This window comes from Pan troglodytes, chromosome 13, assembly GCF_028858775.2.
Source record: "Pan troglodytes isolate AG18354 chromosome 13, NHGRI_mPanTro3-v2.0_pri, whole genome shotgun sequence".
Taxonomy (NCBI): domain Eukaryota; kingdom Metazoa; phylum Chordata; class Mammalia; order Primates; family Hominidae; genus Pan; species Pan troglodytes.
In genome coordinates, this window is record NC_072411.2 from 32,650,650 (window position 1) to 32,677,350 (window position 26,701).

The window sequence follows — 26,701 nt, forward strand, 5'->3', positions numbered from 1 at the left end:
GTTAGTAGATTTACTTTTACATCTATTTTTTGAGTGGTCCCAGCAATAATTGGTGAAACATAGTGTAAGAACCAACCATTACCCTTGTTTTATAAATGACGAAACATACTCCAAGATTATGTGAATGGAAAAGGAAACATGGGAAAATCATATTTCTGAACATGGTTTGTACAATTACAGGTTTTGCTTTAGGAAGACTCACTATTAAATGTGTGTGAGTGTTTGTGTGTGTATGTTTTTATTATAATAGTATATATGCTTATTGCAAATCATTTAAAAATAAATGTGAAGAAGAAATGGAAAGTCGCCCGTAATCTCATTGCTCCATGGTCACTATTGTAAACATTTGACATTTGTTAAATCTATTATTTATGTCCTGTATTCAAAGTAGTGTGGAGGTAGGCAAGATCACTGGACTAGTCAGGAAATTTGAATAGTCTACCTGTCTGTTACCTTAGCTTTTGACCTTGGTGTAGGGATTCCATGATTACCAACATTTAATTTTTAAAATTATTTCTTACCTTACCTTCTTCTCCAGTTTCTACTGTTATTTCTATTAAATAAATATGACTTGGTTTTGCAGTGAGATAGCTAGATTAACAGCATTGCCTTTATAGTCAGTGAAGAATAAAAGATGATGTTTCACTTAGCTCATGTAGTTCTAGTTCTCAAGAATATGATATGTGATACTTTTTGAAATATTAAAAGTCATTTAAACAGTATCCATTTGACTATATAAAAGCCTAGCTAGGCTCTCCATGAAGGGAGCAATTCAAATAGATGGTTTGTAACATCTTTTTCAGTTTTAAAATATGGATATGCTGATTCCTTTGCACATTGATATATGAACTCATTCTTCCTTCTTATTATTCCCCAAGTGGTAATTATTTTGCTTCTAGACCAGCAAGCTAATATATCAAAAACTCTTACATGTAAATGTAGTTGTTTAAAAATATTTATGCTGTGTAATGTCTGCAATTTATGAGTTACAGACATGATATCCATTATATTTTTGCCTAATAATTCATTTTTAGGAAAAACTAAGAATAAAGTTATTCTTTGTATTTTTACCAATCTTTTCCCAACCAAGTGTTACTGAAACTGTCATTCCAAAATCTTTTTACCTTTTAAGGTTCTCACTTTTGAGGCTGAGAACTATGAAACTAGTATTCAAATTTGCATTCATTGTTGTAATTTCTGGCAGCATGTCCAATTTACTTCTACTGTTAGGTGCTTGTTTGTTGTACTTATGAAGAACTAAGAAGGATTTTCTAGTAGCCCAGAGTTATGTTATTTTTTGCTTAGTGACAATTTTTACAAGAGACCTTATTATAATGAAACCAATGAAATGCATCACAGTACCTTTTTCAGAGTGCCAGTGGCTTATGAGATATTTTTTGATGTAAACTTGTTAAAGCCATGTAACTAACCAAGCTTATATCCTTACTGTAGAACTAGAGACATATTATAAATATTTATAACAAACAAAATTGGGGTAAGAATCCCTCATTTGTTCTATTTTTTGGTCAGTCAATAAATATATTTTTAAAAATTTGTGTCTGTGACTGGTTTTGGTAACAGTGTAATACTGGCCTCATAGAATGAGTTTGGAAGTATTCCTTCCTCCTCTATTTGGAATTATGCCCTTCTCTATTTTTCAGAATAGTTTGAGTGGAATTAATATTAGTTCTTTAAATGTTTGGTTAGAATTCAGCAGTGAAGCTATCATTTCCCAGACTTTTCTTTACTGGGAGACTTTTATTACAACTTCAGTCTTGTAACTTGTTATTAGTCTGTTCAGGTTTTGGATTTCTTCCTGGTTCAATCTTGGTAGTTGTATATGTGTAGCAATTCATAAATTTCTTCTAGATTTTCCAATTAATTTGCATGTAGTTGCCCACAGTAGCTGCTAATGATCCTTTGAATTTTTGCAGTATCAGTTGTAGTGTCTCCTTTTTTATTTCTGATTTTCTTTATTTGGATCTTCTCTCTTAGTCTGGCTAAAGATTTGTCAATTTTGGTTAGCTTTCCAGAAAATAAACTTTTCATTTCTTTGATCTTTTGTATTTTTTATTTCAATTTTATTTATTTCTGCTCTGATCTTTATTATTTCTTTTCTTCTGTTAATTTTGGATTTGGTGTGCTCTTGATCATTCAGTTCTTTAAGATGCAGCATTTGATTGTTTATTTGATATTTTTCCTCTTTTTTGATATTGGCACTTATAAACATCACTCTTAGTACAACTTTTGTTGTATCCCATAGATTTTGGTATGTTGTGTTTCTATTATTATTTGTTTCAAGAAATTTTTCAATTTCTTTCTTAATTTCTTCATTGACCCACTTGTCATTCAGGAGCATATTGTTTGATTTCCATGTATTTGTATAGTTTCCGAAATTTCTCTTGGTACTTCTAGTTTTATTCCATTGTTGTCAGAGAAGATGCTTTATATTATTTCATTTTTTTGGAATGTTTCAAGATTTGTTTTGTGATCTAACATATGGTCTGTCTTTTCAACTGATCCATGTGCTGAGGAAAATAATGTGTATTCTGCAGCTTCTGGATGAAATGTTCTGTAAATATCTATTAGCTCAATTTGGTCTGCAGTAAATATTAATTCTGATGTTTCTTTGTTTTCTTTCTGGAAGATGTGTCCAATGCTGAAAGTGAGGTTTTGAAGTCTGCAGATATTATGGAGCCTATAGCTGTCTTTAGCTGTAATAGTATTTCCTTTATATATCTGGGTGCTCCAGTGTTGGGTGCATATATATTGAAATTATTATATCCTCTTGCTTAATTGACCCCCTTATCTTTATATGGTGACCTTCTTTGTCTCTTTTTATAGTTAGCTTTTGTCTTGAAATTTCTTTTGCCTGATATAAGTATAGTGACTTCTGCTCTTTTTTTGGTTTTCTTTGGCATGGGATATCTTTTTCCATCTGTTTATTTTCAGTCTTTATGTGTCTCTATAGGTGAAGTGTGTTTCTTTTAGGCAACAGATCAATAGGTCTTGTTTTTTCATCCATTTAGTTAGTCTATGTCTTTTGATTGGAGAGTTTAGTGTATTTACATTCACTGTTATTATTAAGTAAGGATCTACTCTAGCCATTTTGTTTTGGGTTTTCTGGTTGTTTTGTGGTCTTCTTTCTTGCATTCTTGTCTTCCTCTAGTGAAGATGATTTTCTCTGGTGATTTAGTTTCTTGATTTTTATTTTTTTGTGTGTCCATTGTATGTTTTTTGGTTTGAGGTTACCATGAGCCTTGCAAATGCTGTCTTATCACTCATCATTTTAACCTGATAACATGATACTATTTGCATAAGCAAACAAGCAAAAAGAAAACTAGTAAAAACTTGCCTTAACCTCATTTCCTTGCTTTTTAACTTTTCATTGTTTCTGTTTATATCTTATTATACTGCCTATGTCTTGAAAAGTTGTTGTAGTTATTATTGTTGTTTAATTCATCATTTAGTCTTTCTACCTAGGATAAGAGTAGTTTGCAAACCACAGTAACAGTGTTTATAACATTCTGTATTTTTCTGTGTAATTATATTATCAGTAAGTTTTGTATTTTCAGGTGATCATTTATTGCTCATTAATGCCCTTTTCTTTCTGATTGAAGTACCCCCTTTAGCATTTCTTGTAGGACAGGTCTGGCGTTGATGAAATCCCTTAGCTTTTATTTGTTTGGGTAAGTCTTTATTTCCTCTTCATGGTCAAATGATATTTTCACTGGATATACTATTCTAGGGTAAAAGTTTTTTTCCCTCAGCAATATAAATATGTCATGCCACTGTCTCCTGGCATATAAGGTTTTCACTGAAAAGTCTGCTGCCAGATGTATTGGGACTCCTTTGTATGTTATTGTTTATTTCTCTTGCAGCTTTTAGGATTCTTATTTTATTCTTGACCTTTGGGTGTTTGATTATTAAATGTCTTGAGGTAGTCTTCTTTGGGTTAAATCTGCTTGGTATTCTATAACCTTCTTGTACTTGGATATTTTCTCTAGGTTTGGGTAGTTCTCTGTTATTGGAATGTTTACTCAAAATAAACTTTCTAACCCTGTTCTCTACCTCTTTTTCAAGGCCAATACCTCTTAGATTTGCCCTTTTGAGGCTATTCCCTAGATCGTGTATGCATGTGTCATTGGTTTTTATTCTTTTTTCTCCTCTGTGTGTTTTCAAATAGCCTTTCTTCAGAAGCTCATTAATTCTTTCCTCTGCTTGATCCAGTTTGCTCTTGAAGGACTTGATGCATTCTTAAGTATGCGAATTGCATTTTTGAGCTCCAGAATTTCTGCTCGAGTTTTAAAAATTATTTCAATATCTTTGTTAAATTTATCTGATAGAATTCTGAATCCCTTCTCTGTGTTATCTTGAATTTCTTTGAGTTTCCTCAACACAGCTATTTTGAATTCTCCATGTGAAAGATCACATATCTTTGTTTCTTGAGGATTGATTCTTGGTGCCTTATTTAGTTCATTTGGTGAGGTCATGTTTTTCTGGATGGTGTTAATGCTAGTAGATGTTCCTTGGGGCCTGAGCATTGAAGAGTTAGGTATTTATTGTACTCCTCATTGCCTGAGCTTATTTGTAGCCATCCTTCTTGGGAAGGCTTTCCAGTGACACTGTGGTTCTTGCAGACTTGTAGAGGTACTGCCTTGATGGCCTTGGATAAGATCTGGGATAATTCTCTAGATTACCAGGCAGAGTCTCTTTTTCTCTTCCCTTACTTTCTCCCAAGCCCACAGAGTCTCTCTCTCTCTCTGTTCTGAGATACCTAAAGCTGGGGCTGATATGATGTATGATACAAGCACCCCTATGACCACCACCACCATGACTGTGCTGGGTCACACCTGAAGCAAGCACAGTGCTGGGCCTTGCCTTAATCACTCCTTGGCTATAGCCTATGTTCACTCAAGGCCCTGGGGCTCTACAATTAGCAGGTAGCAAAGTCAGCTGGGCCTGTGTCCTTCTCTTCAGGGTGGCAAAGTCCCCCTGGCCACCAGTGGGTCCAGAGATGCCATACGGGAGTCAGGGACTAGAGTCAAAAACCTTAGAAATCTACCTGGCATTGTGTTGTATTGCGGCTGAGCTGGCACTCAAACCACAAGACACAATCCTTCCCACTCTTTCCACTTTTTCTCCTTTCCAAAAGCTGAGGAGCCTCACCCTGTAGCCACTGCCACTCCTGGCCATGAGGAGTACTGCCAAAGTACCATCGATGTTCCCTTAAGGAGAAAGGGCTCTTATATCAGCTTGTGGTGAATATTGCCTGGCCTGGGACTCACCCGTCAGGGCAGTGGGCTCCCCTTTGGCCCAGGGCAGGTCTAGAAATGCTGTCCAAGAGTCAAGTCCTAGAATTGGGGACCCCAAGAGCCCACTTGGTGCTCTACCCCACGGTGGTGGTGTTGGTACCTAAGATGCAAGACAAAGTCCCCTTTACTCTTCCTTCTGTTTTTATCAAGTTATTCCTAAATCTTATCATTCTTTAGACCAAAAGGATATCCAGTTTGACAGTGTTCTTTTTTAAGAATGATGCTTATAACTGAATATAATAGTTCCTATGGGATTCAATCAACAGATAGTAACAGAGTAGTATTATGTTATTTTATTCTGTGTGTATTTGTCTATTACTGCACTTAAAATACGAAACGGGAGGGGCAGTATGACTTTGGACTCATTTGCCATAATGCTGAAGTCAAATGTGTTGCTGTTAAATCAGCTTTCTTTACCCAATTCACATTTGTGCTTTAAAAAAAAGCATTACAAGACCTTGTATATTTCTGTTCAACTTATTTTTAACATTCATTTCATTATTGCAACATTTATTGTAAGTTGTATCAGTTTCATATTTCTTCATCTTCTATATATGGAGATTATGCCCCAGTTACATCTCTTTATCTGTAAGACTAGTAATATCTAAAAAGAAAATGAATTTCGTGTCTTAAAATTTATCCTTAGTAAATTCTATATTTTCTGTTGATTATCACTTTTAAAGGCCAAACCCTCTTTTTAGGAATTTTTCCTGAATCGCACCCAGGAATCACATGCTGTAGTTTGCTCTGTTTTACTAGACTTGAAATCACCCTTTCCCATTTATGTGAAAATTAGATTTCTGTTTGTAGGGAAAAGAAAGAGAGATCAGACTGTTACTGTGTCTATGTAGAAAGGGAAGACATAAGAAATTCCATTGTGACCTGTACCTTGAACAATTGCTTCGCTGAGATGCTGTTAATTTGTAACTTTGCCCCAGCCACTTTGCCCCAGCCACTTTGCCCCAACATTGAGCTCACAAAAACATGTGTTGTATGGAATCAAGGTTTAAGGGATCTAGGACTGTGCAGGACGTGCCTTGTTAACAAAATGTTTACAAGCAGTATGCTTGGTAAAAGTCATCGCCATTCTCTAGTCTCGATAAACCAGGGGCACAGTGCACTGTGGAAAGCCACAGGGACCTCTGCCCTGGAAAGCCGGGTATTGTCCAAGGTTTCTCCCCATGTGATAGTCTGAAATATGGCCTCATGGGATAAGAAAGACCTGACCATCCCCCAGCCTGACACCCGTGTAGGGTCTGTGCTGAGGTGGATTAGTAAAACAGGAAAGCTTCTTGCAGTTGAGATAGAGGAAGGCCACTGTCTCCTGCCTGCCCCTGGGAACTGAATGTCTCAGTATAAAACCCGATTGTACATTTGTTCATTTCTGAGATAGGAGAAAAACCGCCCTATGGCGGGAGGCGAGACATGTTGGCAGCAATGCTGCCTTGTTATTCTTTACTCCACTGAGATGTTTGGGTGGAGAGAAACATAAATCTGGCCTACGTGCACATCCAGGCATAGTACCTCCCCTTGAACTTAATTATGACATAGATTCTTTTGCTCACATGTTTTTTTGTTGACCTTCTCCCTGTTATCACCCTGCTCTCCTACTGCATTCCTCTTGCTGAGATAATGAAAATAATAATCAATAAAAACTGAGGGAACTCAGAGACCGGTGCTGGTTCAGGTCCTTGGTATGCTGAGTGCTGGTCTCCTGGGCCTACTGTTGTTTCTCTATGCTTTGTCTCTGTGTCTTATTTCTTTTCTCAGTCTCTCATCCCACCTGATGAGATATCCCACAGGTGTGGAGGGGCAGGCCACCCCTTCAGTGTTCGCTACTTTCAGTGCTTACAATGCCTGTCATTTATCTGTAGCTCTTATACTTTTTATAAAAAATAATTTTATACCAAAAGCCTTGAAACTTTTTTAGAGTAGTAGCTTTGAATTGTTGTTATTATTTTATTCTACTGTTATTGGTAACCTCCCATGTTAACACTATTGTTTCTTTCTGTTTACTTTCAGTTGGTTGGCAGAGAATTTGAACTGGAGATGAACTTTATTATCCAGGATGCTGAGAGTATAACATGCATGACAGAGCTTTTAGAGCACTGTGATGTAACATGTCAAGCAGAAATAGGGAGCATGTTTACAGCCATTCTATGAAAAAGTGTTCGGAATGTACAGACTAGCACAGAAGCTGGACTAATTGAACAAGTATTGCTGAAAATGAGTGCTGTAGATGACATGATAGCAGGTATGGGGTTGTCTGTCAGGAAAGTATAACTTAAATGTTTATAAAGTTTCACATACTTCTCTTTATATTCTATAGGTAATGTAGATTTGTTGACACTGCTTTGATTTAAAATAAATGGAAATGTATGGAAATTTTACTTTTTATATTAATGGAAAACCTGAAAAGTGAAAGAAGAAAAACATAATTATTATAGTAGACAAACATAATTACTAACGTTGTTTTCTAAATTTTAGAAAATCTCAGTACCACGGAGTGCTCTGAAGTCTATCAGAAAAATAAACAGTATCTTTTTATGTAGTATTTCATTAAGCTTTTACATAATTAAAATGCCACAATAGGTATTACAGTTCTGTATAATGAGCATTTCACCAAATTCCCCTAGTTCTGTGCCCCTCAATCTGGCATATATGCAACTATGACAGGAAGTACTAAAAGCCTTAGATAAGCATGGTGTATCTTTTTTTCTTCCCCACGTATATTTTTTGTTGCTTTTTGTTTTTTTTTCTGTAAAATGTCCCGGTTCTTCCATAACTTATAAACATGATTTATACCGAGGAGATGGGAAAGTGGACGGGGCAAGGTGGACTGACCAGGGATGGGGAAGTGATTCAGGAAGGCCCCAAGGGCCAGTGTCAGGGGCAGGGGCGGGAGCTTCTTCTCCAACGTGGCACACACGATCCAGTTGCTATCCACAGAGCCTTTGGCCTTGGGCAGGTCCAGCTGGTACCCGAAGGAGACGCTGGTGTTCTGCATCCTTGTGCTGGCCTCAAACTCCACACCCACCTGCAGCTGGTCACTGGCTTTGTGGTAGTATGTTGCGTGCATGCCCGCCTGGCCCAACGTTACCGTTGCCAACCAGTTGTTCAATGTGTATTTCCCAGCTAGAGACATGACAGTGCCCTCCTCCCCAGGCTGCTGGTGGTAGACCAGCTCTCTGCCCAGGGCCAGGCAAGGCATGATGCTCTGGAGGTAGTGGGCTACGAGGATTCCTGAACCCACGAGGATGTCTGGGTTTCCCCAGGGTGACGGCTGCTGTGAGTCAGAGCCCCGATACTCCCCGTCCACCTGCCAGTTCACAAACTTCGACTGCTGGGTCTGGATGGCCATCTTGGACCTGAGACAGGGGCCCAGCTGGTGAATGACCTGAGCGTTGAGACTGCCGCTGTTGTCCATGTCACCCACCAATACAAGGAACGCCTCTGTGGGACTCAGCTGCTTTGTCCCCACATACGTGACCCCGAAGTGGTAGTTGGACTCCCTGATTGTGCTGAGGGCTACTGTGTGGTTCACCTGGAAATGGTTACTCAACCCTTTGTTGACTATGAGCTTGACACCCTCCATCTGAATGGGAAACAGCTCCTTGCACTTCCGGTGGCACTCCCCGAATGTGCCCGGGTTGGGCAGGCAGCCGCAGGCCCCATCCTCGGCGGCCCCTGAGGCGCTGGCAGTTGCAGCCCCGGGGGTCAGTTCCGAACCTCGACTCGTACTGGTGCCGGCGCCCAGGCCGCCTCCCAGCGGCGGCAGCGTGAAGCCCGGCGGCGAGGGCGGAGGTGGCGGCAGCTCCACGAGGGCCGGCGCAGGCGGCGGTGGCGGCCCTGCGGGCGGCGACCTGGCGGCCAACACGTTCCCCATGGTCTCTGGCAGCGGCGCCTGCTCCCGGCCTGGGCTCCGCTCCCATCCCGTGAGTCACGCGCAACAGAACCCGCTGCCGCCGCCGCCACCACCGTCGCCAGCATGGTGTATCTTTTGGACATGTCCATTTTGGAAGAAACTTTTGTGTTAAAATAAACTAATATATTATAGGCTAGAACATAAAATTCACCAAGAATTTCAAGATAAAAATACTAATGTTTTGCTTGTTTGGGTTATTTCAAACAATAGCTTTGAAATCTATAATTGTTTCACCACCAACCCTTTCTTTACCTCCTTGCATGCTCATTCTCCTGTGTGGCTAGATGCATTTCAGAAAAGTGTTTTGAATATTATTCCAGAGCAAGTATCATTCCAGAAAATAAGTTTAAAGTTTGAAATGTTTATTTTTTGTAAGCCATGAATCTTCAGCTTAAGTATCTTCTGACATAAAAGCATTTTCATAATTATAAAAGTTCTGATATTACTCTCCACAGTATTATATCTGATCCTGCAAAGTAGTTCAGATACCAGAGAATACTCTTAAACATTTTGACTTATGCATTTAATTATTTTTAAAATTTATGGAACAAGACATTAAATGAGAAAGAATGGAATGAAAAATGGGTTAAAAGAATGCAAAATTGCAAAAAGAATGCTTTGAATTTAAATATTTCCAAAAATTTGATTTTCTGAGAAAATATATTAAAAATCATATCTAATTACCTTCAGGGTGGCATATATCTTTTTTTATAATGACTTAGCACCCCTGTGTTGGGGACTGATGGCTAACTTGGTGAAAAATGAGATTCAGACATCTATTTCTTAAAATATCTTTTTAATACAGATATATTAATAGTAGCATTTCTATAAATTCTAGAGTTACTTAATAGGAATTTATTAATATAGACTTATGTGTACACATGTTTTATAGAACATCATATGATCCTTCAATTCTTATATCTGAGTTTAAGCTCTTAATTTTTTTTTTTTTTTGTAAATTTCCTGCTACTCTATGGAGTGCAGTTTAGAGAATGAGCCAAAATTACATGCATAGTCGTTTACTGGTACATAATTCATCAGCACTGAAATGTAAAAGTGACAGTGAGGGTGATTGTACCATAGAAGTTCATATTTTGACATTGCTATTATATAAAGCTTCTTAATTCTCCTATCTTTTTCTCAGTAATAATATTAATAACACAAAATTTTTCACTTTTTGTAATTTCTAGTATTTCCCTTCAAAAGAGCTTGATGATGGAAGGATATGAGAAAAGAGAATAAATGTCAGAAAAATACCTCTGTCTTGCTTTTTAACAGAGAAATTAAACTTTAAATATTATACTAAGGAAGAACTAGTAGCCACCAAAACACTACTAACTGTTCACATCTGAATGTATTGTAGTATGTTAAGTTCAATGGGGTACTTTTTATTTAATAATGTAGTAAAAGTGTCACTAGAAGGTGGCTAAATTAAACATTTATAGCAAATCGATAAGAAAAATTATATTGTTTGATAATAAAATGTTATTTATATTGTATGATAATAAAACTGCCTGAACTAGTTGCTTACACACTAAAATCTGAAACGTTAGTATAGGGTTTAACTCATCTGAAATAGTGTGTGTGTGCACGCACGTGTATGTGCGTGTGTATGTGTATTTTTTTTCATGGCAAGCACTTAGAATTCTTTGACTACTTTGAGATTATTTAGTGGCCATCTACAGAGTATTTTCTATATCTTCAGCCATTATGTTTGGAGTAGATTACATTCCTTACTCTTGAAGAACTCTGATGGCTAGACATGCAAATACAGCTTGTTTTATAAATGATACTGTAGATTTAGGTACTCAAAACTATGGGGACACAATTGAAAAGAGAAACCAAGCTAGGTTGAAGTCCAGAAAAGCTTCACAGATGAGGAACATATTAGTCTGCTATTAAAGAATAATTGAGATTTTGTTGGAAGGAAGAATGATTTGGATAGAAGCAACGTGATGTATAGGAAGAGGAACTGTAAAAGAACAAGTGGAACAGCTGGTATATTTAGATGTACTTTGGAATGTGGGGTTGGGTACTAGAGGAGGATAAAATCAAAAGGGTTTGTTGGAGCCATAGCATGTGGGAAGTCTTGTATAACCTGAAGAAATTAAAATTTTATTCTGAATGCAGAAGATTTTTGACATGGAAGGTCCGTGTTGTATTTGAGAAAGGCCATTATCAGCAATGTGAAGGATCTGTTTGGGGAACAGATTAATTTTAAAGTAATAATGGGTAATTATCTTTTATGTAGAATTTGGATAAAGTCTAGGAAAATAAATAAATCCATTCAGATGTTTCTTGAAGTCAGGTGAAATAATCAGCTACTTTCTCATTTATTCCTTAGAATGGCTACATTTTATTTGATTGCTATTTTCAAGGGAGTCCTATATTATTCCTTTTCTGCTTATGAATGTATCTGAATCCTTTTTGGTTATAAATATCAGTGGTTATGTTTCTGAGTAATAAATGTCATGCTTTGCCTTTCTTGGTGTCAATGTTGTTAGCATTATGAACATTATCTCTTAATGCTTGCATTTCTTCAATATTGATTCCATTAACTTTCTCTAGCTCAGTCATTTTTGGCTTTAAATATTCAATCTCCTTTAACCAAATGGATTACTACTGAAAACCACTAGAATTAGTTGATCAACTTAACGATGTGTTGATCTGTAAGGATTGAAACCTCGGTAATTTTAGTATGCCAGTAATGCACAGTACAGCATACTTACCAATAAGAACATCAAACATTCATTGATTGCCATTGTATGTGCTAGGCATTGTAAATGTTTATATATATGAACTCATTTAATACTTGCAATACTCTGAAATAAGACTGCCTGTGTTCAAGTTCTGGCTTCACCACCTTGTACTTTTGGTGTCTTCAACTATAAAATGAGGATAGGAATAGTGCCTATCCCATAGGATTTAATGAGAGAATCATATTTAAAGCCCTTTTATAATGGCTGGGTCAGAAATGTGAGCACAGAAATATGTGAGCTGTTACTATCTTTTAAGCTCTATTATAAAATATGATATATGGATAATATGAGAGCAAGTTTTAAATAAGCATCTGAACTTCCAAACATAAATGGGGTTGAACTTCAAAGTGGTCATTTTGGGAGATTATACATTAATTTCAGTGGTACCTTCATTTTTCAATGACTACACATTTTTCTACCTCATGATTAAATTTACAGCTAAGGGGAATGCTCCTGTAGAAGAAAACAACTATATTTCATAGTTACATATTTTTAATTTTTTAAACTAAAAATGTACTGCTTTGCTCGATCAACTGCATTATCAAACTTGACTATGAACAATTTTTTTTTCCTTTTTCTTTTTAATTTGTATGCTATTTTCAAAGGTACACCGGAATTAGAGAGCAGGTTGTTATTTAAAATGTGAACTTTGTATAAATGTGTTCTGTATTTGCTGATTGCAAATGGTCCTTAAAAGTAGATAAAGTCTACTTGGTGGTAGGCTTTTGTTGGCAAGTAATTTGTTTTTATGTATTTCTGAGATTTTAGATTGAAATACTGAAAGCTTCCATAGTCTTTTATTTCCTAGTTTAAATTTCTTATATTTACTTATAACCAAACCTTTTATATTTTTGTTTAGTTTTTGTTTGACACATATTAAACTCCTTCTACCATACAGGGAAATAACTTTTATTTTTATAGGAATGTTTAACAGCCATTAGGTGTTTAGTTATTTTTATCAGAGGATATTATACTATTCTCAGTTGTCTTTACAGTTTTCATGCTAGCAAAGGAGTTGGTTACTCTGCTCATTTTGTTGGCAACTGTTTTATAGTCACATCATTGAAGTCCAAAGGAAAATGCTTTCAGCATTGTGTGAAATATGATTTTCAACCACGTAAGGCAGGTAAAAGTAAATATTTTTATAACTCACTTGTTATGACAGAATTCTTAACTATCCTTTTATGACCTCTGTAGTATTCTCTTTCACTGGCTTTCCTATGCTTTTAATGGTTTTCTCTTAACCTTGTTTGCATTTTCTTTTTACTTTTATGTCTGATTTTTGTCTTCTATAAGATCAGTGCTTTGATCTCTTGTGGTGTATTTCTCTTACATTCTCTCATTATCTCAGTCTGATCTGTTCTATGGCATTCTTTCAATAGATACTTATTATTTACTGAGTATTGGACACCATTGTAGGCACTAGGGAGTTATAAATCTTTGCCTCTTTTTTAAAAAAGTTAAATGTTAAACCCCCAGATTAAGCAATGCACAGATACTTTTCTTGTGGGAGATTCACCTAATCCTGGTAGTTCTGAATCTTGTTTCCTAAGATTGGAGGTTTTGTTAATTTCTGATGCTTTAATAATGCTGGCTTCAAGGAGTGGAATGTTGCTGTACTGTTAGTTTTGGCTCATGAAATGTGTCTTTACTTAATATCCCAAATAATAGCAAAAACAAGGTCAAAACACATTTTAAAAACTGCTGTAAAGAGAAAATGCAGAGAAATGTGCAACTGTATAATTAGAATTATAAGAGATAATTCATTCATAATCAGGTGGCATTTTCTAGAGAGATTTTCCTGCCTGTGTACCGGACTCCATCTTTGTGTCAGAGTAACAAGCCAACTGAAAGTCGAGATGAAAGAAAACAAGGACAGAGTGCGTAGGAGTTCCCGTCACACACGTTTAAGGCTTTTTTCCCCTTCCAGGTTCAGGGTTCTTTCTTGGGTATATGACAATGAGATTGTCAATGCTTTTTAGGGCACACTGCCTCCTCCTAACAGAAATATCACCTTACCCTTTGTGATTAATGGTACAATCATAATAGATATGATGAATCCAAATGTGGTGAGGGAGAGGTCTTTATATCTTTTTCATATCTTTTTTGTTTTCTTGTTGCTTATGATCTGATGTGTGTCTTGTCATATACAGAAAAAAAATATTTTGGGTGGTATTTTCAAAAATTTGTTTAGATTTTGCATGATTCTAATGAAAATATTTGTTTTATATTTAATGTCAGTAATTGTAGTTTCTATTAAAGAATATCAATTTAACAATAATTCATCAATATATACTTAGAAAATAGTTTAAAAAGCAGTGACCTGAATAAATATATTCATTCATTATAATGGTGTATTCTTTCTTTTTTAATACAAATTGATTACTTTAATACCAATCACATTGCCTTTGCTCTGGAAATTCTGTTTTATTAAAACTAAGATGAGACCAAGATAGTTTGCTAAAATTGCCAAATTATTTTGAATTTCAGTGGAATTGATTAGAAGTACAGATTGTTGGTATTATGATTTTTCATGTTAGGATTGTGTGTTTTTAACAAATATTTAGGTAACTTTCTCATCAGACAGTTTTAGGAAACAGTGGTTTAAAGAATATACATGCAAACAATTAGAGTGAAGTTATAACCAAATGAAATTGTCATTAACCAATAAAAAGTGCTTTAACCCATTTGTTTTCACTTTTTCTATTTTGTGTTTTCTTCACTGTTTACTTGTGGAAAACACATTCTCCTTTGTAAAGCTCTCAATATGCAGTGATTCTAAGGGGTCTAGTTAGGAGCAGGGCCAGAGAATGATGTGGATTTTAAAAAGTCTTCTGTGAAGATTCTCACAAACCTGGAAAAGTCATAAGTATTTGCTTTTATTGTGCTTCATTATTCAAAATAAATTTATTCTCTTATTTCTTCCTTTCTTTAATTTCCCACAGATGCCCTAGCTAAGTTGTTGTTATCCTTCCTAATAAGAGATTTACTGGCCTTTCAAAAAGAAATCTTTACATTAAAACTTTTGCTTTCCCAGCTGCACCACTTACCAGCTGTTAGAACTTGTGAAAATGGATATAAACCATTAGCATGTTATCTAATGGTAATATGTGCTCTAGACATATTAGCTACTATTGATATCATCTGTACTTTTTTATCTTCAATTTATTTCCATATCTTCAATTTGTAATATATATCTTGTGGATTCTTAATATGGAACTTTATTTTTTCCTTATTTCTGGTTGTGTCCTTCTTTTATAAATTTCTTTTTGAGTCTCAAACTAAATGCAGACTTCACTATATATACATAATATCACTATGCACAGGTAGTTTCCAAGTTTATTTTTATTTTCTTTAGTCAATGTATATCAGGTCAAAAGTTAGGCTTTTTTTTAACCATTGAAAAACTCACTTGTGTCTGTTATCTGTAGAGTACAGTTTGATGTATCAAGGAAAGAGAAAAGTTATTTTTCTTATAAATAAGTACTGTGGTCTTAACTGAGATCAGTTCATTAATTCATCAGTGCATTCATTTAGTTTTATCATATATTATTGTTACAACCAAAAGCAAACCTTGATAAACTCCAAATCTGATTAATTTTTCTGTATTAATGATCTTAAGTTAATGGTACCCTTACCCATCTAAGTGAAAATTGGAATCCATCTTAGACTCCCCTGTTATATGTTAACACTTCCTATCATTTCTGTTAGTTAATTCCCATCCTCATTTTAAAATTACTAATGCCTTTTTCTTAGTTCAGCAGCTTATGGTGTCTTACCCAAACCTTTGCAGTGGTTTTTCAGTTTTATCTTTGTCCACACTTGCCTACCTATCTCACCTCCAAATTGCTGCCAGCTATTTTCCTTAACTATGAAGCTGATCGTTTAACTTTCCTGCTCAAAATTATTTAGTTATACCACGTTATGCAAAAAAACAAAGGCCAGTTTCCTAAAGGTCTGTTTACAATCTGGTCTTTGCCTGGTTTTTTTTTTTTTTTCCTGCTAAACCTACACACTGAAGAAAGTTTTGTCAAGCATCTGTGCTGTATCATATTAAGATTCTACCTGGAATGTTTTTTTACCCCTGTCTACTGAACAATTCCTTTTCATCCTTCAAGCATAGTCTTATGGTTCATTTTATTCTTTTAGTGAATACTTCTATGATAGTCTTTCTTCTCTATTTGTCTTTCCTTCCCTGTTACTTACAGTAATTACTTTTATTACTCTCAAATCTGTATTTTAGATATTCTCTATTGTTCTCATAACTGTTTCTCTAGTGAAACTTCCTTGAGTGTGTATATGTTGTCTGTCTTTATATATCCATGATCCAAGGTTGGGACAGGGTACTTGGCATAAAGTAGGCTCTTAGTACATTTTTTGAATGAATGAAATACTCTGAAAGGTAAATAATAATCAATTTTAGCATAAATGAACCTCATCATGAGGACATAGTAGATAAAATCATAATAGTAGTTTAGTTAATGGTGTGTTATTTATGGGTGCTGAATACATTGGGAACTTTTCTTCGTAGTTTTCATGTATTATCTGTTTATAATATTCACAAGGAATCCACAAAGTAGGCATTATTATTCCCCTTTTTCAGGGAGATGAAAATAGGTTCGGAGATGCTAAGTAATTTGCCAAAAGCCATAGAGCTAGTAATTTGGGAACCCAATTCATGTCTTTAGGAAGTAAAATTTATCCTGCCCAGTACATTAAGTTATCTGAAGTAGTAAGAACTCAGTAAGTATTATTTGAATGAGTACTTTTTTTATCGTAAGTACACCAATAAGTATAATAATATATCTAGTATTTATCTTAAAATTGTCTTTGGGCAGGAAATCTTTGCCTATATATGGGTATTTATTTGTGTCTCTTCTCTTTAAAAATGTAAAGTTTTTACACATTTTACTCCAGAATATAAAGATTGTGTCTTCTGTGTTATGTAGATAGCATTCTTGTTGGATAGTTTCAAACTCAGTGAAGGTAATATGTGCAAACTAATTCTTATACATGTAAAATTCTGTAAGATTTTCCTTAAATTTATTTGAAGCTCTTTTTTATGGTTTCTTCTTGATAATTTTGTAATATTTAGAAACAATGGTTAAATGACTACTTTAAAGATTTTCTCTTCTAATTTTAATCAGGGCTAACATATATGTCAGTTTCGAATCAAGTGAAAGACTTAGTTTGCAATAAATTAATGATTACCTGGAATGAAAAACCTTAAAAGAGGATGTGCATTTTAGACAGTTAAATGTCTTGACCTTTACACTGTTGTTTTGTATTACTGACTTTTTTGAGTTCTTTAACACACTATTTTTTTTCTTTTTCTTTTTCTTTCTGTTTTTTTTTTTTTTTTTTTTTTTTTTTTTTGAGACAGAGTCTTGCTCTGTTGCCCAGGCTGGAGTGCAGTGGTGCAATCTTGGCTCACTGCAACCTCTGCCTCCCAGGTTCAAGTGATTCTTGTGCCTCAGCCTCCCGAGTAGCTGGGATTACAGGCAGATGCCACCACGCCTGGCTAATTTTTGTATTTTTAGTAGAGACGGGATTTCACCATGTTGGCCAGGCTGGTCTCAAACTTCTGACGTCAGTTGATCTGCGCACCTTGGCCTCCCAAAGTGCTGGGATTACAGGCATGAGCCACCGTGCCCTGCCTATTTTTATTTTCTAAATTGAAATGAAAAAAATTGAATTTTGCTCAAAGTATTTTAGATACCTTGAAATGACTAATATTTTAGTGATTAAGGATTATTATAACTTTTTATTTCTCAAAATATATATGAAATAATTGAATAGTGCATTGAAGTAATCTGTAGAACAAAGTTTGTGTTTTATATTTTGGTAGGAGGGAGAAACCAGTTAATTTTCCCCCCTTAACTTCAGAAAGCATACTTGTTCAAATGTTTATAAATCATTTGTATTTTTCTATACTTTAGAAAAAAATATTTCTATATTCTCTATTTTAGGATATTAACTCTCAAGAGACTAAAAGTTGTTTCAGAAATCAAACCATCCATATTAAAATAGGTACTTAAAATGCTATTTGACAGCAGTAACTATAAAATGGGCACTTAATATGAACTCATTTATTGATTCTTAATAAACACACATTATTAAGTTATTAAATATATAATTATCACTGGATTTACTAAATCTTAATTGTGAGATTGAAACTACCTAAATCATATTATAAATGCTAAAATGTTGTTTCTTTGACAGATCTTTCCTGACCATGTAATCCAAAGTAGAATCCTACTTTATTCTTTTTCAGTTTATACTGTTCTTTTTCTCTTCACTGTAACCACCATGATTTATAATTCTACATTTGTTTAATTGTGTCATATATATTTCTTTTATAGCTCATAACTTCTAGGAGAACTGGTTAGCCTTGGGTATCTGCAGTGCCTGGCACAATGTAAATTTTAAATGAATGAACACAAATGAATTGTATTTCCACAATTTTGAATCTTGGTATAGTGGAAAGAATATTACTCTGGAGGTCAAGGGGCTGTACTTCTTGTCTTCTCCATGAATATTCTTTATGTGCCACTTCTACCATCTGTGAAATGAGGGATGGGAGGGGGAACTTGAGGAAGTGGTATTAGATGATCATTAATAGTCCTGTCAGCATATTATTGTAGGGTTTTATGAATATTATAATTGCATTTTAGATCATAATAACCAAACATTACATATTGATATATTTAATTTTTTTATTTAAGTGGTACATGATCAGCATTGTCCACATTTACAATCGATGGAGAAACAGTGAAATTCAGTGTTATGTTAATGGACAACTGGTATCTTATGGTGATATGGCTTGGCATGTTAACACAAATGACGTAAGTCTTTATTTTTCTGTCTGTGTTTTAATTTGAGAGTATGATCTATCATTACAAAATGAATTGAATAATAAAATAGTTTGGTAGAAACTTAAAACTTTGGAAGTTTATTCTTTTTATTAAACAAATCTTTCACTGTTAAATTTAATATAAGAAAATTGCTAAAAGACATGATTAGTGATACAAAAACAGGAACATTTGGCCAAAGTTTTAAGTTTTTTAGATAAAAAACCGTGAATCCTGTATTCTATTTATTCCAGCATCAAGCACTAAAAAATGTGGTTTACCCCTTATTTAGATATAGAAAGAAGACCCTAAACAGAAGTGTAACATATAGTCACTATTATTAATTACATAGTGATAAATGCTATGGAGAAAATAAATTGGGGATACAGAAAGTGTAGTTGTAGGGAAGGGAGGAGCTGGATGGTCCAGAGATGATTTTAGTAGGAAGAGTTGAACAAGCAAGGTATGTGGGGAACTTCTTCTATCCAGTGGGAACAGTGAGTGCAAAGGCTTTGAGGCAGAATAGGAAAGTTCAAGGAAAAGGCAATTTATCTGGAGCAGAGGTAGGTAGAAGCAGAATAATATTAAGAGATAAGGTTAGGCAGAAATCATTTTGGCCTTCATAAGCAAACATAAGGCCTGGGCTTTTGCATCTTACTCAGCTTAAAAATCCTTGGAAGGTTTTCAGCAGACAAGTGATGTGTGCTTATATTTTAAAAGCATCAGTCTGCCTGCAGTATTGAGAATATTTTGAAGGGAAATTACAGAAGCAGGAAAATCACTTAAATGGCTTATTGCAATAAAACAAAGAGATTATATTAGTTTCTACCAGTATGTTAGCAGTGGAAGAAGTGACACAGTTGGATTCTAGATAGTGAAAAACTCGAATTAAAACCTCAAGGGTCCTTACGGTTTCTCTACTTTGGGCTTTCTATTGTCTACATTCTGGCCTGTCAGAGCCAAAGTAAAAGGTTTGTTTTAATGCTGAAAGTACCTGCAAGCTCAATAATATACAACCCTTCACGCTTACCTGGTTTTATAAGAACTTACCTCTTAAATACAATTCATTTTTCAGTTTTGTTTGCATGTCTATAGGCTTTAATCTCCCAAAGGGCAGGGATTTGCTTATCCTGTCTTGTATTCTTTTAACCAGCACTGTGTGTATGGTCCATAGGTTGTCCCCTAGATCGGGGCTTGGCAGACTACACCCTATGAACCAAATCTGACCCTCCCGCTGTTTCTGGTTTTGTGTAAGCTGGGGGCAAAGACTCTTGGCTTTTAATTTTTAAAGGTTTTTTGTTTGTTTGTTTTTTTCTTGAGACACAAACAAAATCAAAGAAGAATGGGACAGCAACCAGGTGTGGCAAGCAAAGTTTAAAATACTTTCTGTCTGTCCCTTTGTAGAAAAAGTTGCTTTTCCCTGCCATAGAAACTCATGGTTGTGCCACAACCAATTAATATTTAATGGAATGTTGTTTTCAGAATTAGAATACACAGATGAAATTCTGCTTTTTATCTTCTCTCCAGAGGAGATCTTCTCTCCAGAGTCTTTTTATTATAGAGTGGAAGAAATCCCAGTGGTCTTCTTGACTCATTCAATGATAAGACAGTATCTTGGAAAGAAAAGACTTAGTTTTTTGGTTATTTATAATAGTGCCCTAAGAAGTGGGGAATTCTAGATAATAACACATATATACATACTTTATGCAGTTAAAGTTTAAGTTCCTATACTTCTAATTAAAGATTGGGTATTTAATGACGACAGTTCTTTTTGCCTTTGTACGCATTCACAATTTTTTTTGTTACTTTATTGAAGTACCAAAAGTACTTCTTACATATATAATTCTTGCTTATTCATTCTAAGGTGTGAAATAGCCTTTGGGGATAGGGGAAGGGAACTGAGCCATGACTGCTTTCCCTGGTTTGGGTGAGTGGGGTGTAAGAAGTAGAGGCTGGAAAGATCTTGTTAAGCTTTTGGCTTCTTCAGTGCTGAATTCCTCAATGTGGAGGGCACTGTACCATCTGCTTTAAGCAGCAGATTTTAGTCTTATTGTTTATTTGATTCTGTGTAGTTCCTACTCATATATGAGAGGGGATTTATTTTCTTTGTGTCTTTTACTAAATACGGAGGAATAGAGGAATAGATTCATAATTTCAAAAATGAAGTAGAATAAAAAAATTAGACCCTATGTGTTCACGATTACATTTTGGAATAGTCATTCCCTTGATTCAGATCAATCTCTCTCTATATGGATAATTATACATCATTACAGTTTTAAATTATTTTAATGTTTGTAAATAATTATAAGCTCTTTTGTCTTTAACTATAATATTTGAAAAGTGGTAAGTCAGAAGATTGAGTAGATGGCTACTGTTTGCTTAAACATAAGTGTAAAAAATGTAATTGATCATTTTTCCCAAAAAACTTGGCTGGCATTTATTATTTAAATAATAAAGTCTTAATTGATGCTCTCCTCTATTATTATTGTTATATTTTAAAATATTCATAAAGGTTGATTTAAGGATTTAAACCTTTTCATCATTAAAAATGATGCTTTTTTAATGACTTTTATAAATAGAGCTATGACAAGTGCTTTCTTGGATCATCAGAAACTGCTGATGCAAATAGGGTATTCTGTGGTCAACTTGGTGCCGTGTATGTGTTCAGTGAAGCACTCAACCCAGCACAGATATTTGCAATTCATCAGTTAGGACCTAGATATAAGGTAGTAATAACTGCAATTTTATAAATTCTATGGAGCATTTCAGATGTAAAATGTGATGTAATATAATTTTTAGTGAAAATCTTTCTTTAATACAGTTTAAGAGTCATTTCTATTTTTTGGATTGTAGTCAGTTTTTATTATGTGTTTCTTTTTGGTTCAAAGATGCTTTTTTCTCAACTGTTTTCTCTTTATAAACTTTTTTATTCTTCAGAATATTTTCTAATATTGATAGCATGCCTTTTGTTAACAGTTCTGAAATAATAAATCTTATAAAACTATTTTGCTTAATGTAGTATTTATAATACAAAAATTTGAAATATATATATTACATAGTAAACATAATAAAGAACTTGTTAATATTACTGGTAACTTGGAAAGAAGAGTTAAAGATTTAGAAGGAATCTAAGATAATATACTTCATGGGCCTAAAATTATTTAATTTTAGTTTATATTTTTGCTTTAATTGCAGTGAGGAAGTAGGTACAGTAGTGAGTAAACTAATTTAGCAAAACTATTTAATGTAATTTATAATATTCTTTCTGTTTTTTAAACTTTAAGAACAAAGACTCTAGGTAAGATATAGCATGCACATATATGAGTTAGTTTTAAATGTGCAGTACACCTGGATAGGGGAATATATAAAGGTTCTGTCTAAATCACATTGGGAATTGTGAAGTCTCAAACTACTTGGAGCTGAAAGAGAATTACACATTATAGTCAAAGTGTTTATAATTCTGAAGGAGTACTTGTCTTTTATGGAAGTGTGGTTTATTTATTGAACTCAATTTAAATAATTAATGTGAAGATTGTGTTATGGAAAGGAAAAATATTTTTAAAAATTCCCTCTTTGGCCTTTGTATTTTTGCATTGGTATTTCTCTTTTTGTTTTTATGTCATACACACACACACACACACACACACACACACATATAGAGAGAGTGAAAGAGAGAGAGACAGAGAGAGGAAAGTTTGAATTTACCCATATTAAAAGATCTTTTTTTCTCAGTGACTTTAATAACCATAATAATATTGAAGAATAATAATGCTATGATTTTTATGTCAAGGTAACAATACTTGCTATCATATATTTTCCGTATCGTTTTTGTTTTTGTCTTACTAGCTCTAGAAATGAATTTGTGCTTGTCCAGCTATTTCTTCTTTCATGGGTCTTTGTGTTGGGTTTGCATCCTGGTTCTGCCATTGTTGATCTTGCATAGGAATATTTTTGTAATTCACATTTTTTATTAATATGCTGCTTGCTTTTCTTTCCTACTTCTTTGAGTTGTTTCATAAAATACTTGCAGTGTCTTTTTAAGCCCTAATAGAATGATATTAAATAGAGTGACAAGCAAACAAATAAAATATAAAAAGGTAGAATATCAAGAAAATACAAATCCGATATGATTGCTAATGTGAAATTTCAGAATTGATGGGAGCTTCCTGGCAACATCAAGGAAAAAGGCTGAATATAAGCGATTTTGTAATTCTATTCACAAAGAAGCAAACTTTGTCCTGAACAGCTTTGCAAACTCTGTAGTTTGTAGTATTCTTTTCACACGCCTTTCTCATCATTCTTTTTAACAACAGTGATAATGAGCAGTAACCTGGTCATCATGTGTGCACAGCTCATGTGACGTAGAGTATTCTTAGTATCCTAACACACAATAGAGTACCTAAAGCCAGAACTTTTAAGAGATATACCTGTAAGTTTGGGCATTACATCAGATAGTATTTTATTAAGTTTTGAAAGTTCTCAGCTTACTGCACCCTTGTTGTTAGTGGGGGTTGATGATAAATCCACAGGTACATGCATTTTCTCAATTTGTAAAATTTTTTTTGAATGTATGTAATTTTTATTTGTTAACTATGTCTCAACAAAGTTGGAAAAAATGAAAGAGAAGTGAAGGAGCAGGAAGAGCAAGATGGAGAGGGAGAAAATCCAATAAAGAGTCCACAATGTAGGTTGCAGCTGTGAGGATGCCTCTCAGAGCTGAAGGGAAAAAAAAGCACACACACACCAGCTGCCATCCGCCACTGCCTGAGAGCTGTCCCTAGGAGTATTAACTCCCTTGTGTTTCTTCTCAGCTGTGCCTGCCTGTATCTGGGGCTGAAAAGGGCTTCTGTTTCTTACCAAAAAAAAAAAAAAAAAAAAAAAAAAAAGAAGAAGAAGAAAGAAAGAAAAAATCCTAAGGCAGAAAAACAGAGAGAGGAACAGAGGGTGATTGAGGTGGGGTACAGGCGGCATGCACACAGATTCTTCACCACAGCCATAGTTAAAGTCAGAAGTGGGCCCAGGAGAAGAATGGAGGACATGGAAAGCATTTGCACTGGTTCACCTTCACATGGCTTGGATCTACAGAGGCTACCTGATAAACTTTGTCACCTATTCAAAGAGGTGGCCAGCATAATCCCTAACAAACACACAGTAAGTAGTAGGACAAGCAAACATCCCACTGCACAGCTAGTACCAAGGTCAACACTAGACTTTGTCCTCTCCCCCTTCACTCCCCGCTTTCTTCCCTCAGCCAGACCTTTAGCTGCTCTGGGAGCTTGCCAGATTAGATGACCCTGCCTTTCACCTCTTAGGGTCTGAGTACCTTTGGTGGCTCTGGTTAGTTGCTGCAGTTGCATGTTGACTATTGTCACCTGATGATGGGAGCACCAAGAGGTGATCCCACTGAACACAAGTTCTAGATTATGCCTCCCTGTCCCTGCTCCCTGTCCCTGCTCCCTGTAACACCATCTCTAGCTACTCATGATGATTGTGGTTATTTCTCCTGGCTGCTCACTCCTTTCTTTGAGGGTTGCCCTACCAGCATGAGGATCCCAAAGTGACCAGAGTTGTAATTGTAGCTTCAGGTTGGTTGATTGCTTACCCTGTCCTTGGAATCTGAGACCTCTGATCCAGCAAAACCTAAAATAGTGGAGCTGGGACTCATAAATTCTGCAAGTGGACTACTAAGAGTTTTAATAAAGGACACCAATTGTATTTCCACTCTTTGTTCCCAGACCCATGTTGTTGGCTATTAGAGACCAGCTATAGGAGACCACATAATGTTATTGAATATTTACTGTATATAGACTATTTTGGAGAACAGAGCTACCTTTGTAAGTGTATCATCCTGAACTGGTTTTTTAGCTGAGCCTTTAATAAGTTACTTAATATGGATTATGGTAGAAAAAATGAGTCCCACAGTCACATGCCCTCTGTCACACTTCTACTGCTGAATAAAATGAGTCCCTGAGTCCAAGATGATGTTATTCAGGATCCCATGTCAGTAAAAGTAGATAAATTTGTAAATATTATAAGTACAATTGCACCATGACAGGCATCAGCAAAATTTTTTTATATTAAAAAGCTTTTTTTTTTTTTTTTTTTTTTTTTTTAGAAATTCAGAGAACATAGAGAAGGAGGAATGCAAATGATCGGGTTGTGTTTTGACAGAAAAGCTGAGTAGTTCACACATTATAGTCACAATTATCTTAGTAAAGTCACTCTCTGTGAGAGAAGGGGTAGAGGGCTACAGTGGAATTTTTAAGGTGTAGAGAATATAATAACTAATGGACATTTGGATAAATCACAAATGGAGATTACTTAGTGTTGTATAATAACATAGTATTTATATTTATTGTCTTAAGTTATATGGAACTTTCTTTCATTGTAATGGTCAGACAAAATTTATGATTCTGAGTTTAGTGTAGGTAGCATGTTAACATATGGGCTTCAAAGTTAATAAAATAAGTTAATTCTACCTTCAAATAATGTCATCAAACTATATATTCAATAGAACCTGTCACAAATGATTTTGACTTGTTGGTCACTGTAGTGCTAGGTAAATTTTTTTCTGTTGAATATTTGGTTTTGAGCATTGCAGCTTATCAGTAAGTATTCTGTACTTGGTTATTTTCTGGAAATGGTAAATAAGTTAGGGTATCACTTATTAACTAAATAAACCATTCAGTTTGGAAAATACAGAAATACAGAAAATATTTAAAATACAGAAAATCTCACTGTAGATTTGTCTAGTATAGTAAAATTTACTACCACATAAGTTTACTGTGGATCTCTATTTGGGGTTATTTAATGTCTTCAAGATTCTGTATGAGGTGGCCCTTTGACATAAGCTTGCAAATCAGATTTTAACAAAGTTTTTATATTTTATAATTATTACTAGACATTTTCTCATTGTTTTGTTAATCCCGTGTAGCAAGCAGTTAGTCTTCATGGCCAGATATTTGAAAATTTAGTTTTGAGTTCTCTCTTTCATTTATGAATATGATAGCATAATGGTTTTTATAATTTGCTATATCATAATAAAGTTCTAACTGATAAGAGAAAAAGTATAACACAACCTCCAAAATTAAAAATCACTTCAGAGGATTTCCAGTACTTGTGTGGAGGGGTGAGCTCCTAACAAACTGATCTTCTCACAAATAACCATTTGTAAACTCTGCACATAATATAGATAATATCTATCTGAGGGTTGTGGAGATTGAATAAAAGCAGGCAAGCTTCGGAGGGTAGTCAAAATATAGAACAGTCTGTCTACATGGACTGATATCCCCATTTTTTGCTTTTATAGGAAACTTTCTGGCCAGAAAGTTTCTCCATAATATTGTACAGAGTAATAGTCACACTATTTAGCATATAATCCAAAAGTACTTATTCTAAAAATGGTCAGAAAAATGTGACTTATTCTCAAGGGAAGAGAAAATCCTCATATACCAACTCTAAGATAACCCACATGTTGCAAATATCACATGAGGTCTTATTGTAACTAGCGAGGTAGAGAAAAGTTTACTTATAATGAATTAAAAGATAGGAAGTATCAGCCATGAAATAAAACAAAATCAGATGGCAATTCTAGAACTGAAAAATATATCAGAATTAAAAATAAGCTGTATGGGCTTATTAGCAGAATTAATATTATAGAGAAGTAAATGAACTTGAATATAGATTGACAGAAAATCTGAAGAGAGTTATGAAAGATTGGGGTGAAAAAATAGAACCCTAGAGATGTATGGGGGCAGTTTTGAAAGGTCTAATAGGCACAGTATAAGAGAAAGAGCCAGAAAAAATATTTGAATAAATGATGATAGAAAACTTCTCAGATTTGATAAAAGG

General features: G+C 34.8%; 2 protein-coding genes across 24 annotated transcripts in view; one reads left to right on the forward strand and one right to left on the reverse strand.

The window, feature by feature from the left end:
* LOC459622 (neurobeachin-like) overlaps window positions 1-26,701 on the forward strand; it is a 101,403-nt gene that overhangs the window by 33,224 nt on the left and 41,478 nt on the right. For 14 of the 23 annotated variants that reach the window (XR_010150037.1, XR_001716055.4, XR_010150038.1 and 11 more), the window contains 2 exons: window positions 7,338-7,569; window positions 18,725-18,844. Coding sequence is in view for 12 of the 23 variants with exons in the window: in XM_063791103.1 (XP_063647173.1) it covers window positions 18,731-18,844 (114 nt within the window). In the remaining 11 variants the exon portion in view is untranslated. Of the gene's footprint in view, window positions 1-7,337; window positions 7,737-18,613; window positions 18,845-26,701 lie in introns of those variants that run through there. The other 9 variants (XR_010150039.1, XR_010150041.1, XR_010150040.1 and 6 more) reach the window with 4 other exon arrangements.
* On the reverse strand, window positions 7,892-9,791 carry LOC107973636 (mitochondrial import receptor subunit TOM40 homolog). Its single transcript, XM_054679000.2, has one exon. The coding sequence runs from the start codon at window positions 9,199-9,201 to the stop codon at window positions 7,963-7,965; it is 1,239 nt and encodes a 412-aa protein (XP_054534975.1). The 5' UTR covers window positions 9,202-9,791; the 3' UTR covers window positions 7,892-7,962.